The 16,205-nt window shown below is 37.0% G+C and overlaps 1 protein-coding gene across 1 annotated transcript in view; it reads right to left on the reverse strand.

Moving 5' to 3' along the window:
- Positions 1–16,205, reverse strand: part of CCDC93 (coiled-coil domain containing 93) — a 50,801-nt gene that overhangs the window by 19,930 nt on the left and 14,666 nt on the right. Inside the window, exons 7-12 of the mRNA XM_063341313.1 lie at positions 16,054–16,154; positions 11,809–11,848; positions 10,263–10,355; positions 9,735–9,785; positions 8,561–8,647; positions 3,820–3,936 (exon numbers count right to left, since the gene is read on the reverse strand). Of these exons, the coding sequence (XP_063197383.1) occupies positions 3,820–3,936; positions 8,561–8,647; positions 9,735–9,785; positions 10,263–10,355; positions 11,809–11,848; positions 16,054–16,154 (489 nt within the window). The remainder of the gene's footprint in view (positions 1–3,819; positions 3,937–8,560; positions 8,648–9,734; positions 9,786–10,262; positions 10,356–11,808; positions 11,849–16,053; positions 16,155–16,205) is intronic.

Below are 16,205 nucleotides of genomic sequence, written 5' to 3' on the forward strand. Positions count from 1 at the left end.
ACAGCAAACATATTCCACCTGACCTTCTAGATGTATCAGATTCCAGAATAAACAGCAGCTTTTGCAAAATGGATGCCAACAGAATGGTAATTTATTGGACAGAATCTCTGCTAAATTGCTCAGTTATTCAGCCCGATTACACTGGCCTAGTTTCACACAAAGCTAAGAAAAGAGTTCCATTTTGTACTTCTCCAAATAAGTTACGGCGATTCAAGAAAAATATTTTTTACCGATAATTCACCAATAGACCGAAAAAATAGATAAAAAAAAAATTTATCATTTAAGACTGCAATCCACACCTCATGAAAATTGACATAAAGATTGAGGAACTATTTGTTAGGAGAACTTTTGCTGAAACTTATAGCAGTATTGAAGCCAGAACTTCACAAACATTTTTTAAAAGGGGGGTCTTGACTGTCCCGGATTTCATTGTCACTTCTACCTTACCCTTCAAAAGCTGTAGGTGCCAAGTGGCAAAAAAAAAAAACCAACACCCCAAAAAACCAACCAACCAAACAAAAAAATTCAACCAGGAAATTTTTACTTTACTAAAGTGTTAAAAGGATTATATTTAGCTTATAGCTGTCAGCACTCATTTTCCACATAAAAACAAAGCAGGGAGACTGTTACGTATTGCAAATAAGCAACACAGAATTAAAGGCCCCTCAACTGTTAAAATGGCAAACAGCATGACAACAGATTTAGAAAACACTTAAGTTTTGCTGTGGATTACGGAGTTTTTTTGGCAGTTAAAAGCAAATCTGTAGTGAAGTAAGGACTCTCTCAATTTTGTGTGGTTTACAATCCCGTCTCCTCCCCACCCCAGACTGCTTTCCTCCTCTCAGCAGTGTGTGGCAAACGAGCACATACGTTCATTCACTCACACGCTAGGGAAACTGGTAAAGGAAATCACTTGCACCAGACATGAAAATGTAATCCACTCAACATATATCAAGTTACAGGCATATTCTGTATTACTAAATCAGCAGCCCCACCACGCTACAATTCTGTTGAATATAAGAGCCATCTGCTCCAGAAAAAAAATGCTTTTGAACATGTCACTCATTGAGGCTGCATACAGATACTGGCTGATCCTTTCTGCTTTCTAGACCATAATGGCACAACACAAATACCCGCAAAAGCCCCCCACAACTGCTCAGCTTGTTTGCCAGCCTGTCTTACCACTCAGCTAGGCAGAAAAGGTCATGGAAACAGGGTGGCCTGAGAAGCGTGCTAGTGCAATAGTGAAGATTTTAATTTTTTGAAACCTGAGCTAGCTGTTGTGGTTTCCTAACGCCACTCTTACTATGCAATTGTACCTAGGCTGTCCTCTCCAAAATTAAATTTGAGCTAACTGCCTCCAAGAACACAAACTCTTCTCACAATGCAAAGGCTGCGGTGGAGCATTCTAGCGTCTATACATCCAAACTGAGCACACACCTCCATTATCTCTACATACTGCCTGCAGAAAAACTGCAGACAGATGGGAGCATTTGTTCAAAATCTGTAGAACTGTATTAGAAAATCCTTAAATCTGAGCAAACGTCCCCTCTTGTGTCATAGGGCAGCGCTAAACTGTTGCCAGTCATGACAAAAAACCTTCTTATCTTTGCAACCTGCTTGCTCAGAGGGGATGCTGAAAGCGCCTGCATCGGTCTCTGCACTACTCAAAATACACGCAGCAAATCTCCGTCTCCCTTCACACGCATTTGTCTCATAGCCTTCGTGGTTTAAAGGAAGAATTAAAATGCGATAGAAACATACTGCAATGACTTAGGATACAGTGAAAATCCTCTTCCTTTCCCCACTTTTGAAATTCCAAAGATCTCATTCTGCAATTTATGTTTCTACTTCAGGAAAAACCCTCAAGCCAACATGGGAATTCAGGCAGGATTTAACTGTCTGTAAACTCATATTATGATTTTGAAAGCCTGACACTTCAGCCTGCATTTAAATGCCACGTATTGTCAATATTTTTTAACTAGCAGCCAACATTTTGACAGGGCACGAAAGTTATTATTTGACATAGCCAGATATGGAAAATGTGTATTCCCAAAGGGTTAAAAGAATACAAAGTCAAGTAAAAAGAAGTATAATTAATTTCAGTATATCATAATTGTAATATATTATAATACTTTCAAATATTTCACTCTAGAATGGAGAGGAATTGTGACAGACATAGTTCACATTCAACATACAGTGCAAATAATTATAGTGTTATTTGCTATGAAAAAATGCTATTTTTGAACAGATGGAGCATGCCAGACACAAAACCAGAAATGCATCAGTTTAAGAGGGAACCTAATTCAGCATGTTCTAAAGGAAATGCATTCTAATATTTACCAGTTAAAATACTGTCATACTCTATCCTTTGGAAGTCCTTTTTTTGTGAAAAATACATTAAGGAGAACCTGTACCCATTCTTCACAAAGCTTTTTATTAAACTCGGAAAAAATAGAAGGGAGAAACAAAGACCAGGATGGGCAATTAGTCGTTCCATTTTTTTTGTGCATAACTTTTATTTCTATAGCTTTATTTAAACTTAGTATTACTTGAATGCTAGTCAGAGCCTTCAAAACAAATGGTTCACAGCATATGCTTTACTGAAAGGAGATTTAAGTTTTGAAGGGATAAATAAAAGACTTTATTGCACTGTTAGAGACTATATAATTCTCATTTAAAAAAAAAAAATTAAAAAAAGTCAGGTCCAGTAAGTGGCTGAGCAGGAAGGTTTAAAGTGTAGTGCTGCCATAGTTATAGCATAGTAGGTAGAAGTTTCAAAGCTACAATTCTTTCACCTCTGCTGTTTGTAAGACTGGAGATATCACTGTCTCATAAAACGTGCCATACAGACACCTGTCTTTCAAAGTCCCTGTACCCCCAACATTTAATAGGTAAAACCCATTAAGATGTAAGGGGTTAACACGTTACTGACAGGAGCAGAGCAAAACAAAACAAAAACCAGATGAAAGCTGCTGGAGCGGTGCTGTACTTGACAGAGTATCAACCACACAAGTCATCAGCAAGAATTCTTCCTCAAGTACTATTTGGTTTTTGGCAAGCTCTTCCAATTACTGACTCTGATGCAATATGTTTTCATCAGATTCTGCAAGCTAAAGATGGCATGGTGCTGATTACAGCTGTATGCATAATTAAAAGCAGCATTTCATTAATGGCACAGCTTTTCCACTTTTCTGAGTTTAAATAGCAACAGCATGAGTAGGTTGAAAAACAGGAATGGTGGTTCTTGCTCTTACTTATAGATAGGAACACAACATCAGTCACAAATTCAAAAGCCTTTCCCTCCTAAAACAAATGTGAAGATGTGAACTAAGCAGCGATCGTGAAAAAACACCTCCAAACAACAAGCAAAAAACCCACTATAGTCAGTGAGACAAGCTGGCTCGTATAAAAGCACAGGAAGTGATAAAAAAATAATTTGTAACATATTTTAGAGTAACTTCCTGAACTGTTTCTTGAAACTGTGAAGAGAGCCCATTCAACACTATGGCTACCATGCCAAATGGAGATACTCTCTCTGTTTTTCTCCAAGAGAGATATGCAAATAAAAAAGGAAAAACATGTTTTGATTAGCCCACGCCCTCCTCACAGAGAGCTATACGATTTTTAATATAAAACCAGCCACATTGTCTTAGTAATAAATGTGCAAGCAAGACATGCAGAGATGCAGAGATGAATGTTCGGCATGACAAATTGCTGGTACAGAAGATAGCTTGTAAATCTTTTCTAGATGGCAAAAACTTTGTGATCAACCATATTTATCAATGTTTTATTTTTTATTACACACACAATACTTACCTCTTCCAGGAGTTTAGTTTTTTGCAAAATCTGCTTATTCAGAGATGCCACCTTCCTTCTATGTTGTTGGGCAGCTCCAAGCCTTTCTGGTCGCTCCTCAGAGGAAAGCTCAGATTGCTAAAACAAACAATAACAGCAGCCTGTTGGACCTCCTGCCATTACTTTTTACTTCTTCAGGAGCTCAAATGCCAAAGTGGGACACACCTCTGATATTCCTTATCAAGAACTGCGTCCCACTATCCAACAGAAAAAATGACTTACTGATTTACCTCGCAGCAAGATAAGGAAGCGGCTGGACAACTGAATTGCATCCCAAAGGTAACAGATAAAGTAAGCTAAAAATACAGTCAGATGCCCTGGGACAGGTGGAAAATACTACATTATACTAGGAAAAAAATATAATTTTTTCGCATCAGCATTACAGTTAAACCTGGTAGAGTTCCTAAACATAAAAAAATACAACCAATGCTAAAAAACACCTTAAGCAGTGGTATTTACTGAACTTGTTGACTCAGAGATGCTCCATACCCCAATAAGTAGATCCAGGACTTTCAAAGACCTTGAAAATTTGTGTATTTAGATTCTGAAATACTGGCTTTGATGCATCTTTCTGCTGAATGACAATGACATACTCAGCGTGGTAGATACATTTACCACTCTAAGCTGTTCTTTGCGTGTGTGTGTACGCGCGCGCACGCCCGCTGTGGACACCAGTCTTTGAAAACCACTGGATCCAGCATGCATTGCCAAGAAAGTGTCTCATAAATACATAATGAAGACAGCAATCTGGATCCAGTCTCCGGTTCTCTCTGAATTGTGAGAGGAAAGCTGCCAGAAACATTCTTTATCAGGAATAACATTTACAGTAAAAATTGTGTATTTGCAGTAGACAAAAAAAAAATAAATATTAAAAATCAGTGATAGCTAGGCGCCTAAGTGATTATGTGCCTAAACATTATTTGCATCTTTTGAAAGTCCTCACTTTAATATTTGCATCCACCTATTTTGGTAATTTGCTTCATGCACTCAGACTACTTTTCCAGTTCATCCATTTTCCAATTTTACATTAGAAAAAAGTTAATTTTCAACTACTTCAGGTGCTAATTTTCAGAGTCTGTCAAAGACTTCAATACTAAGTGCTTTTTGAAATTACAAAATGTAGACAACCAGTACAATGTACGATTAGCAAAAATGTTACCAGAAGTGTGAAACACTCCTGACTTGTATTTGCTCCTGGTATCCACTCTAGGCAGGTGGGTCAGTAGGTCTTCATTAACAGCTTAAGTTTAAACGAAAACAAGAGGCAAAACCTGTCTTCCTCTTTCCCATTTTCTATGTTATTCATATTAAAGAGCCGCTTAAATGACTTGTTATACTTATACATCTACAGCAAGAAAAGACCAATTCTGATATCCCAATAATTCACATACTTTCTTTCCATTTGTTAGGAAAGGAAAAATGTGTCTAAACAACACCTGTAACACTAAACTATTCAACAAACACACACTCAAAAGTACTTATTCCTGTTATTATTTAGCCAAATCACATTCTCTCATCACGTCATGCATTCTAAGACCCATCATTCTCACTGTACGATTAGCCTATCTAATATGCATAACATGCAAATCAAGAAGACTGGAAATGCAAGAAAAAGAAACGTGAGCTAAACCAGTTTGGGACTGATACTGCAAAAATAGTAGCAACCCATACAGTACAGTTTTGGCATAAAGCAGAGGTCATGTCTCAAGAAATGGGCTGTTAAAGCTTGCTTTTTGAAAAGGGGAAATAACCATCACTGTAACTTAGAGGTTTCTGCAGAAAAATCCTTCTGGTCTGCAAATGAAAAAGCTAGGCTTAAACCTCGTGCAGGCAAATGCTCTGCAGCAACACTACTGCTTTAAAGTTACTGAGGAATTGGGTTCCAATTTGTGGAGAAAAATGCATCTTTCACCACAGGAGGACAAAAGCACAAATTATAGAAGCTAATTTTCTTCTGACACTACTGTTGTTACCTGGTCTCTTACTAGACTGAAATAGCAGTTCCCTGTTGAACGTAATTTAAGAAAGCTGTATCTGAGCACTAGCATCTCTATCTCAAAACAAGAACTTCAATTACATGTGACAAAAAGGGATACACGGATACATCTTTTAATTGTTCTGTTAACACACATTATCCCCACCACTGACAGGTGTAGACTCACTTCTGCATTCCTCCCCATTCCCTGCTCAACTGCCCTAAAACGATGTAGCCAATTCAAATAAACAAGTTAAACAAGAAATCTTAGTAGCCTCATTTTCTATGACAGTATTTGTTAAGTTAAAACAGCATATTAATTATGCATGAGGATCATTAATCTATGGCAGCTCAAAAACTGCTAGGCAAAATAAATGGCTAATTCTAGGCTTTAAGAGCCTGCCTCCCACTGTTCACATGTAAGTTTTAAATGGGAAGGAGGAAGGAAATATATGCAATTAACGTTATTCGTTGTAATGAGATTCTCTCACACACATTAGTCCAATAATTAAAGAAAGAGAATTCAATCATTAGTCTACAGAACTCCACATTCTTAAAAAAAAAAAAGAAAAAAGAAGAGCCTCTGTACAATGATACAAAATTTTAGCAGTAAATAATTTCATTTTCATCTCTTCATGTTCAACCATCTCCTACTAGTAAATAGACTTCAGAGGTTTAGGTCTGTGACTAACCCCAACATAGTCGCCTCAGTTTGAAGTTCACTGTCTGGAGTCCTTTGGGAAAACAAAAACAATCTCCAGCCCCATAACAGCTCAAATCTGTTTTCAGTCAAGTTCGACTTAGATCTTTAGCAGTCATTCCAACGTAATTTGTCATCGTTTTTCCTTGACAGTTTCCCCAGGGCTCAGGAACCCAAAGATAAAAATCACTGCATCTCATCTTATCTTTCAGGATTTCCAAAAACAAAACAAAAACATCCAATTAGTATCTTCCTTGAACAACACTCCTTTACTAACAACACTCCTTGCTAAATGGTTGAAATGCTTATTTTATGTTACTTCAACTGACTGCGTAGCGTGCATAGTAATCTCCGATGTAAGATTCCAGAAGTCCAGAAATATGCTGAGTCAACTTCTTCAGCTGTAAGCAACTGTCAAACCGCATTTAAAACAGTTGAAGAGGATTCTCCTTCGGGCATTTTTGAAGGGGGTAGTTTTGAGACAGCAGTTTTCTCCAGTTTTATTCATTCTCTCACTTTACAAGGGAATGAGCTTTTCGTCCTATTCTACTAGCAAAACCTCTTGTTACATATGTCGATACTTGCAAATTCTCAGAGGAATAATCCTTCTAACACAGTAAAATCAAAAGCTACTTTGTATAATTGGCCTTCAAAAGCTGGTGATGAATAGGCAGATAAAAGCCACATTAATAATTTTCTGCCAGGACTTTTAGAAAGTGAGGAATGACACTAGAATCTTCCATCCAGTTTACCCAACAAGTTAACACAGCAGCAGAAAGGAGTGGCTAATGCAGAAAACTGCATTCATCTTCTGCAAAAATACCATCCTGTAAGAAAGGCCCTGGCACATGGCAACATCAGATGTAGAATTTTGTTTGCCAGCTATCTTCACTGGGCCCAGGAATTCTATTAAGATTGACAGACAAATAAGTACTGCTGTGCTCTTCAGACTATGTATAGTTACAAGGGGTTAAAACTATTAGAACTGTATCCAAACAATGCTGATGCATCAATAAACTGTTCGATAACATCCTGTATTCTCTTTTTCTGGTACATGCATGCACACACAGAAATTATTTTTTTTGTCACATCCAATAGATTCGAAAAGCGATATATTTTTGGTTTGACTTGAATCAGTTCTTACTTTCCAGAGTATTAATCATTGTTCTACTATAATAGTCAAGGTCCTGCTGCCTTCTCTCAGAACAGAAGAAATGTAACATTGAAATATGACGCTTGGGCTTCTGGTCTTCCAATCCTTTATAATAAAGAAAGGCCAAGAATTTGCTACAGACTCTGTTGAGTTATAGGGTTTATCTCCCAAATGGGAAAGCTCCATACCTCATATGTGTCAACAAAAAGGAAGAAATATGAGAAGACTATTGGACAAATAAGAGCGACCTATAACTCATATCTGGCAGTGATGTATTGTATGTATTAATTGCTTGAAGAGCCAGATTTTCTTTTCACATTACTGTAAAAACAATCACAGTTGAACACGATAAATGGAGCTAATATACACAGTTAATTGCCTTGACTTCTAAAAGCAACAAAGGTTTGGGTTTGATGATACTAGATTCAGAATAAGAGATCCAGGGCATGACTGATAATTGGAGCCCACTGCAAGTAAGATCCCAGTGTAAGAGTGGAAGAGGCCTAGATTTTTCTCTGTGCAGGCCCACAAAACTGTATTTCTGTGCTTAACACTGAATATTTTAAAATACATTAAGAGTTTAGGTCTCTGGTTCGAACAGGTATCAACCCAAGTCCTTCTTTATTCATGAAAACATTTAAGCAAGAGCTTAAACCCGAACTATTCATGAATGCAATTCAGGAATACATGCTGTCATACCAAAAGCTTGTGCACGTTAAATCTCATTAAAACACCTTCATGAATCCCAACTGTGCTGTTACCCATATGAAACAGTGTTTCAAGACAATCAAGGCAATTAAGTTGGAAGCTGAAGGCCTAAATTAACAAGCTATCAAACATGCGTTGGTAAAACGTAATCAGGTAACACACTTACCTTTTCAGCGTATTCTGACACTATTTGCTTGATCTCATCTGACTGGAGTCCAACAATCTGGCCAACTGTGCTCGCTGTCAACTTGCCCTGCAATTATGTCAAGAAAATGCTTGGAGTTTTGGAACTGCCTGTGCTTTTTCCATGGCAATTTCCCCAAGCTCTAATTCTAACAGAAACGTGCAAAACCTTTACACTGGCTAAAAATCTCTAATTTTTTAAGACCAAGAAACATTCCACCCCACCCCCCAAAAAAAACCTTCACTAATGGAAATTTCTCGCTTACATCCTTTTAGAAAGCAACATTGGTAATCTGAAGTAAATTTTTTGGAAATCTGAATTCAAATTTTATTCTGTATACTGAATTTTGTATGCACAGTAATGAAACTCACTTTTAGACCACATTTTGAGCCAAATGGTAACAATGCAGCCGTGTGAAAGAATACACCTTTCAAATTGGATGCATGTAGAAAAACAATCTTCAAGTACAAGTGCATTCTACAGTGCATTTCAGTAGAAAGCACGTCAATCAACTTTGAGACTAGACTAATTACTACTTTTTCTTGTGACTTCAGCATAAACAGAAACAATGTTTAACAACTGAATCTCTTTCCCAGTCCTCTCAGCCAAAAATCAAAATGTAGGAATTTTCAAAATTATAACAGCCTAAAGGTTCCATTATATCATTGACTACAACCAATTAAGAATTTTAAAACAACATACATATCCAGTATTTTCAGTCTTACACTGATGGTGTTGTTTATAAATATTTATCAGTGCTTTGAAAAACACCTTGAAATGCATACAATTTTCCTCCACTCTCCCCAGCAAAACGATTACTCCTCTGGCTATCTTCACAAGATGAATAAAGTAAGATCATACCGCGTCTTGGGTAGCTGCACCGTGTTGTCTTTCCCCTGAAATTCTCCTTGTAGAAACCATTTGAAAGAGGCACTTATTTGTATTGCTTTGGTCATTTCAAGGCAAATGATTAAGTTATCAGCCTCGTAAAAATTACTGTCTTTCTAATTCAACCATCTTTTCTCACGCTCCCTTCATGAAAATTTAAATGCAGCCATTCCAAGACTTCAGACTCACCGTTATTCCAATTTTAGGAAAAATTGCCATAACCAACCACAAGTTAAACAAAGCTGTATCAGTTTTAAATGCTTATTACCTCTTCTGTTGCCATTGCAGCCATTCCAGTCATCAGAGTTTTAATGCGAAGCTAGGGCAAAATATGAGGAATTACACATAAACATTTATCTTTTATTATTTAACTTATTTCTGCCCAGTGACAGGGACACACGTATACTATTAGTATCATACAACGTGTATTTTAATGTATGTAATGGGACAGTAAGTCTATGAAAGTTAAAGAAGAGGTGGCAGAAGTTATCAAATAAAGGAAAATTCCTTATAAGAGTACAGCTTCACTCAGAGTATTCACCTCCAACTATCAACCGAAAACTGACCGCTTAAACATGCTCGGATTCCAACCCAAAAGTTGAATTTTTCTGCATTAAATATCAACAAACATTTAAGTTTGTGCATCAATTTCAGGTTCCATATTCTCCTGCGGGAAGCAACTCCCACTTCAGCTAAGCATGGAAGTTCTCCTTCTCGCAGAGAAGGACTGGGCAGTGGTAACTGCTGCCCTGCCCCCAAGTTAGTAACATCCATGCCTACTACGTGTATGGCGCACCTCTTCAGCAGCCTGAAGGTCATCTTCATCACACGGCTCAGCTTTTCCTGCTGCTGCAAGCCCTGGAGGTAGCACAATTTTTTTATCTTCAGCCTTTGAAAGAAAAATTAAGACAATATTGCATCTAGTTCCAGTAATCTGAAGTATTAAGAAACGTAACAAGGAGAAAACAGGAATATAGCTGTTCTGTTTTTATGAATACGTTAGCTACGGGAACATCCTCTCCTTCCAACTCATGCCAACTGAGATGTAAGCCTCACTGGCTTCATAAGTACTTCAGCTGTTCAAGACTGTCTCTGGCTTGCTATGGACACATCTGGTGCAGAGATGCCTTATTCCACAAAGTTCTAAGAACTATCAACCTCACAAGACAACTGGATACCCCAGAATATGATGTCTGCTCTATAGGAAAAGGCTGATATTTATTTATATCTTTTTTTACATAAATCATTTTTCGTAACTTAATATAATTTAATATTGGCATAACAATCATACAACATAAACAAGTGTAAAATTTCCTAGTTCAGTCAGAAGAATTTGTACCACTAAAATAATGAGACCCCGTGACAGACAAATTAAATTTCTAGGTCACTCTATTGCACCACTAACCTGACTATTTAATCTTCCACTTCTGCCTTACTGGTGACTCAGGCCACACAACAAACATGATGACCTTCTAATATACAACATTCCAAAGGCAATAAAATATTTGAAGAAAAAAAAAAAAAGAACTCTATAAACTTGACTGTAGCCTGGCAGTTAGTTTGAGGGGGAAAAAAAAAAAAAAAAAGTACACCAAAGATTTATAAAATGTAAAGGCTAAATTTGTACACGAAATATTGAGATAATGAAGAAGGGCAACCTTAATGTACTTAGTGTATTGCTGGGCCCATGACACGCTTAAATGCACTTCTTCATTATCTCTGCCTGTAATAAAAGCTTGTAGCCAAAGTAGTATCTGCACTGAAATAATAAAACTGCAAATACTCTGACCAGGACGTTTTATGATTCCAGAATCATCAGAAGCACAGCAAGGATTCTACTTTTCAAGATGCTTTATGAATGATTTATGGCATGGTATCATGTTCCTCTATCACATTAAATAACCTGTTTTGTAATAAATGCCTACAGAATTTCTTAACAAGCTGAATGGTTCTTTAAGAAAAGGAAAAAAACTCTAATGATCACATCATGGGACACTTGGTTAAAAGATACTCATTAACCAGACAGGATATGTTCATTACCTCACATTAAAAAAAGAAAACAAATGAAACACCCAACCTCTAAGCGAAAAATGTTTGCAGAATGTGATCTTTGAGTACAGACGCTTTAAAAAATGCTTTAAAAAAGGAGATAGTAATCAATTGCACCTTTCACTGCATGCAGATTTTAAGTTCCAGTTAGCCATTTTTAAGAGGTGGTAATAATAGAAGTTATAGCTGTTTATTCTGTTGTATTCCTTTAACATCCTACAGTAACCAGCACTCCAACAAAAACAATGCAATTCATCCCACAATACGAATATTTAAAATTAGTACATTTTTACCTGTTCTGTTTTCCCTCCTTGTCTGCTAAATCCATATCTCCTAAAAAAACAATAGTAACATGAAAGAAATACATTGTTGTTTACAGCTTCCACAAATAAATTGTTTCTATCGTTTTTCAATGAAAGAAATGCACTGAAAGGGAATCATTTAATAAAACCAACAGCCAGGTTCCCATTAGTTTTGGAATGCCTCAAATAAACTAAATAAGCAGGTACTGCAGTGTATTTACAGAATAATCTCAGCTCTATCTACTCCACTATGATTTGCAAATCTAGACTGTTCATAAAATTTTGTCATGTAAAGCTCATGAAAGGAAAAAGCAATACTCTCTTTCCATTTGGAAGTTAATCCTCAGCTAGTAGCTATATACTTCTGAATTCTGGAAAGGCCTCAGGAAGTTGTCAGCGCAATCTCAACTCCCCCAGAAAAACATTCATGCTCATGTGCTCTGATCAATCTTCGATTTCTTTCTGAAGCATGCCATTCGGAGCTTTAAATATATACTTAAACTTTTTTTACTTCTGTTTTTTTGAGGGAAATGAAAAATTTACATTTGAGTTCTGTTGTTAGTTTAGAAATATTACCACCTCAAAGCAAAAAATGGTAGAAAGAAAGTTTAGATATGAGGAAGCAATCACCTTCAGTACTGCAAAACACTAAACCCAGCACGTACATAGGTATGAAAAGAAGTGATGCTCCTAACTAACAGCTACGACTTGTTTAATTTCTTAACTACTGCAGAAGCAGGACTATTTACAAGCCTTTTATGGTTAAAAGTAATTCTCAGCAGCAGTATCAATTGTCAACAATGATCCATTTACTCACCACTCATACTTAAGAGGTAAATTCAGTCATATTTTATCGCAGCATAACACCAAGTTTTCGAGAACTCCCTAATCTTAAGTTCTGTCTGCATTTTAAAGCTTTGCAGTACAAAGAATGTGGCAGAGCAAGCACTACTCTCCCAGAGAATGCGCATAAAGTTGTATGGGCATAAAAGCATTTGTAATTAGTATTGCCACTATCGTATACCTGTTCTCGCTTTCTGTAGGCGCACAACTTTATTTTTGCACAGATAATTGCATCCAAGTAATGAACTGCACCAGAACAGCAATAACAAAAACTTAAACATCACTTACATCAACAGAGAACCTAGTTGTCAATCAGGCTTAACATTTCACATCTGTTACAGGAACCCACCTTTGCTGATAACTGATTGATAATATGCAAAGAAGTGGCACTGAAAGCCCTCGGCTGAAACGGACTATGCAACTGCGTGGAAAGACTCTCACTGGCATCACTCCGCTCTCAAGCCAAACTCCTGCCTACCACATTCAAGCTCATTTGTGATAACCTTTAAACTACAGGATCAAAAACCAATTTATAATAAGGCACTATCACTCTCTCTATCTGAATAACGCTGCATTTGGCATCAGGACATTGCAAGACTCTATACTATTTGCTGGACTGAGAAAATGAACTTTTATGATTAGAGTGCTCTGAAAGGAGCCGTTTCTGGATAACCAAGGGGCATTTAGGAGGAAAAATATCCTCCACTCACGATTTTCTACAACTGCCGTCTACATGCAGTAAAAGAATGAAGGGTTCACTTGAACTAATGAATTCTAAAACATTCAACACTACTCTTAAATCTACCAAAAATTTACTTTTTGGTTTTTTCAGCAGTGTTCTACTTCCCCTGATGTTGCTGAAGAGCGGACAGTAATCTCTACTGCCCTGACAGATTTCTCTCTGTATCCGAGTCCTTGTACTCCTGTTATTTTATTACTAGGTTCACAGCAGACACACTATCATCCTCCTTAAGAGTTTGTTTGTCTACCAAAACACGTGAACCAGACATTTTGTGTGGCTCACTACCATCATTTTCTCAGAGTTCTTCATTTTTACGCTATAACAGAAATATTTTTCTTATCAAGAGTTTTATGCTTTGAGAATTCATTATGAAAGCATTACCAAAATATATTCCAATCTTGCAACTACCCTCATTTTCTCCCACTTCCATTCAATTCATGTTAGACTCTTCACACCAAATAACTAACTGAATTTGTCTTCTAGTAAGTACTGTCCTTCATTCATATCACCAATTTAAACAGTCTAGCAAGTCTCCTCCATTTGTTCTTCTCTTAGAACTCTATACTGTCATCAAGATCATCTCAACAAATATTATCCTGAAGAGGTATTTTTCTTCCCCAAATTCACATGTTCTTGGTCATCATTCTTATTAGTCCAAACCACTCCTCATATCTATGTACTGATGTACTCTATGCAACAGAAGAGCAGTTCCCTTGTGTCTTCAACACCTCACACTTTTCTGTTCTTATTTCCTCTCTCTGTACTTAAACTTTCTCCATCACCCATTTGCATTGCTTTTACATTAAAGATTTATCTGGTTTTCCAGAAGAAATGAGCTTTACTTAGGTCTCAACTGTACCTAAAGCTAAAACAATTTGTGCAGATCTATAGAAAACGTCTTCTATTTATTTCAATTTTCAAGATACATAGTGATTTCCAGTTTTGCCTTTTTTTAAAAAAAAAAAAAAAAGACAACGAAATTACTCTAGAAAAATCATAGACAAAAATTCCCTTAAAGTGCATAAACTATTTTATACTCTTTTTGTTTATTAGGAGATGTGTATTGACACCAATACATAGTAATGACACTGAAACACTACAAGAAACTATAAATAGACTGAATAGGAGTACACCGCTTCATTTTTCCATACCAGTTCTTTAGATTCCCATTGTGAGCACTGATGAGCTATCAATGACCTGATCTAAATCTAAAGATTTCAGTATGCCTGTCTTCCCCTGAAGAGTCAGGGAAGAAATCCACATGCAAAGTAGACTAATCCCTGACACTGTCACCGACTTGCACATTCAATTTTCATTGGGAAGGGAGGAATTGGACTCGAATGGGTGAGGTAAATCAAGCCTAACACCTTACTAGCATTAGAAAGGTTAGTAAGACTCATTCAAGATTACAGCCCACAGAATTTGTGAATGCTAACTGTGTTAATAAAATTAGCTGTTTAACTTATGTAGACATCTATATATTAACATATATAGAAGAGGCACTGTATTTCCTTATAGCTCCCTGTGTTTTGAACAGATTAAGCTCATTAGAGCAGCCAGTCATCTTAGGCTTTCAAATGAGCTTGCAATACCTCAGATAACTGCACTGAACTCCACTGGTTGTAAAAAAGAAAGGAGAAGTTCTACAGTTAACCACTTGTATATGAAGTTTATGCAACATCAGAAGAGCTCTGCTGAGTAACAGGACACCAAGGTACCTCCCAATAGTTTCATTCCATTAGGAACACACAGAGGATTTCATCCCACTTTAATGGAAAATAAGCTGAAAGATGTTGATTTGGTCATGCTGCCCTCACAAAATACCACCATGAAAGAAAGTAGAAGATTATAAGCAATCTGCAACCAGGGCACTTGCTGACAAATGCGCAGAAAGGGTAGAAGGAAGGTACTCAAAATAATGAGACAAAAAAAAATAGCATCTACGGCTTTGTGGGAGAAGCCACAAAAATGAATTCAAATGTCATTCGCACTCATTAAGAGCTCAGACAGCAGATAAACTGTCCATATCACTAAACTATGAAAAGAAAATTGTAAGTAGAAGCTAGAAATAGAAACTCTGTAACATTATTTTTATGTTTGGAGAGCTCTCAGTAAACCAGGGGGACTTCCACAGGTAATGGCTAAGTCAAACCTTGGTAACTTCGTTCCTATATGGAAGTTTGCAGAAAGTAAGAAGAAAAAGCACTAAACCATAATTCAGCCTCCTGATGCAGCAACTACATTAGAACTAGAAAAAGCAGCAATAACAACTTCAGTTCCTTTTTTCCCCACTTTCTGGGGATTGCTTGCAAAGAGGAAATATTGACTGACGGATGCTACCTAGAAGCATGATGAATTTCAGCCACTTTTATGAAGCAAAGAACAAGTATGTTAAGTAAACATACCCTACTAGCAGCATAAAGTCAGAACTTGGGCTCCTGTTGTACAAAACATTGTTCACACATAGGAGGACTGTCCAGTCCTCAGAGAATTTACAGGGTAAGCAAACAAAATCTGAAACCAAATAGGAGTAAACCTGAAACAGTGTGATTCTCCACTAGGAAAAAAACCCTCACAATCCAAATTTTATATGGAATGCTTCTAAATACACACAATACAAACCCCACAGACAATTAAATGAAGCCTTTCACCTGCCATATTCCAGAAGCGTAGCATGAACCTTTGATTCCTCGTCTAGCAGTTGTTCAGCTCCCTTCTGACGTTTATATTTTCTCTGTGGTTTGTAAACCTCCTGTAAGACAGTGAATGAATTCAGAGCTTGTAAATGGCTTTTCTAAAAGCA

The sequence above is a fragment of the Chroicocephalus ridibundus genome, chromosome 7, assembly GCF_963924245.1.
Source record: "Chroicocephalus ridibundus chromosome 7, bChrRid1.1, whole genome shotgun sequence".
Lineage (NCBI taxonomy): Eukaryota > Metazoa > Chordata > Aves > Charadriiformes > Laridae > Chroicocephalus > Chroicocephalus ridibundus.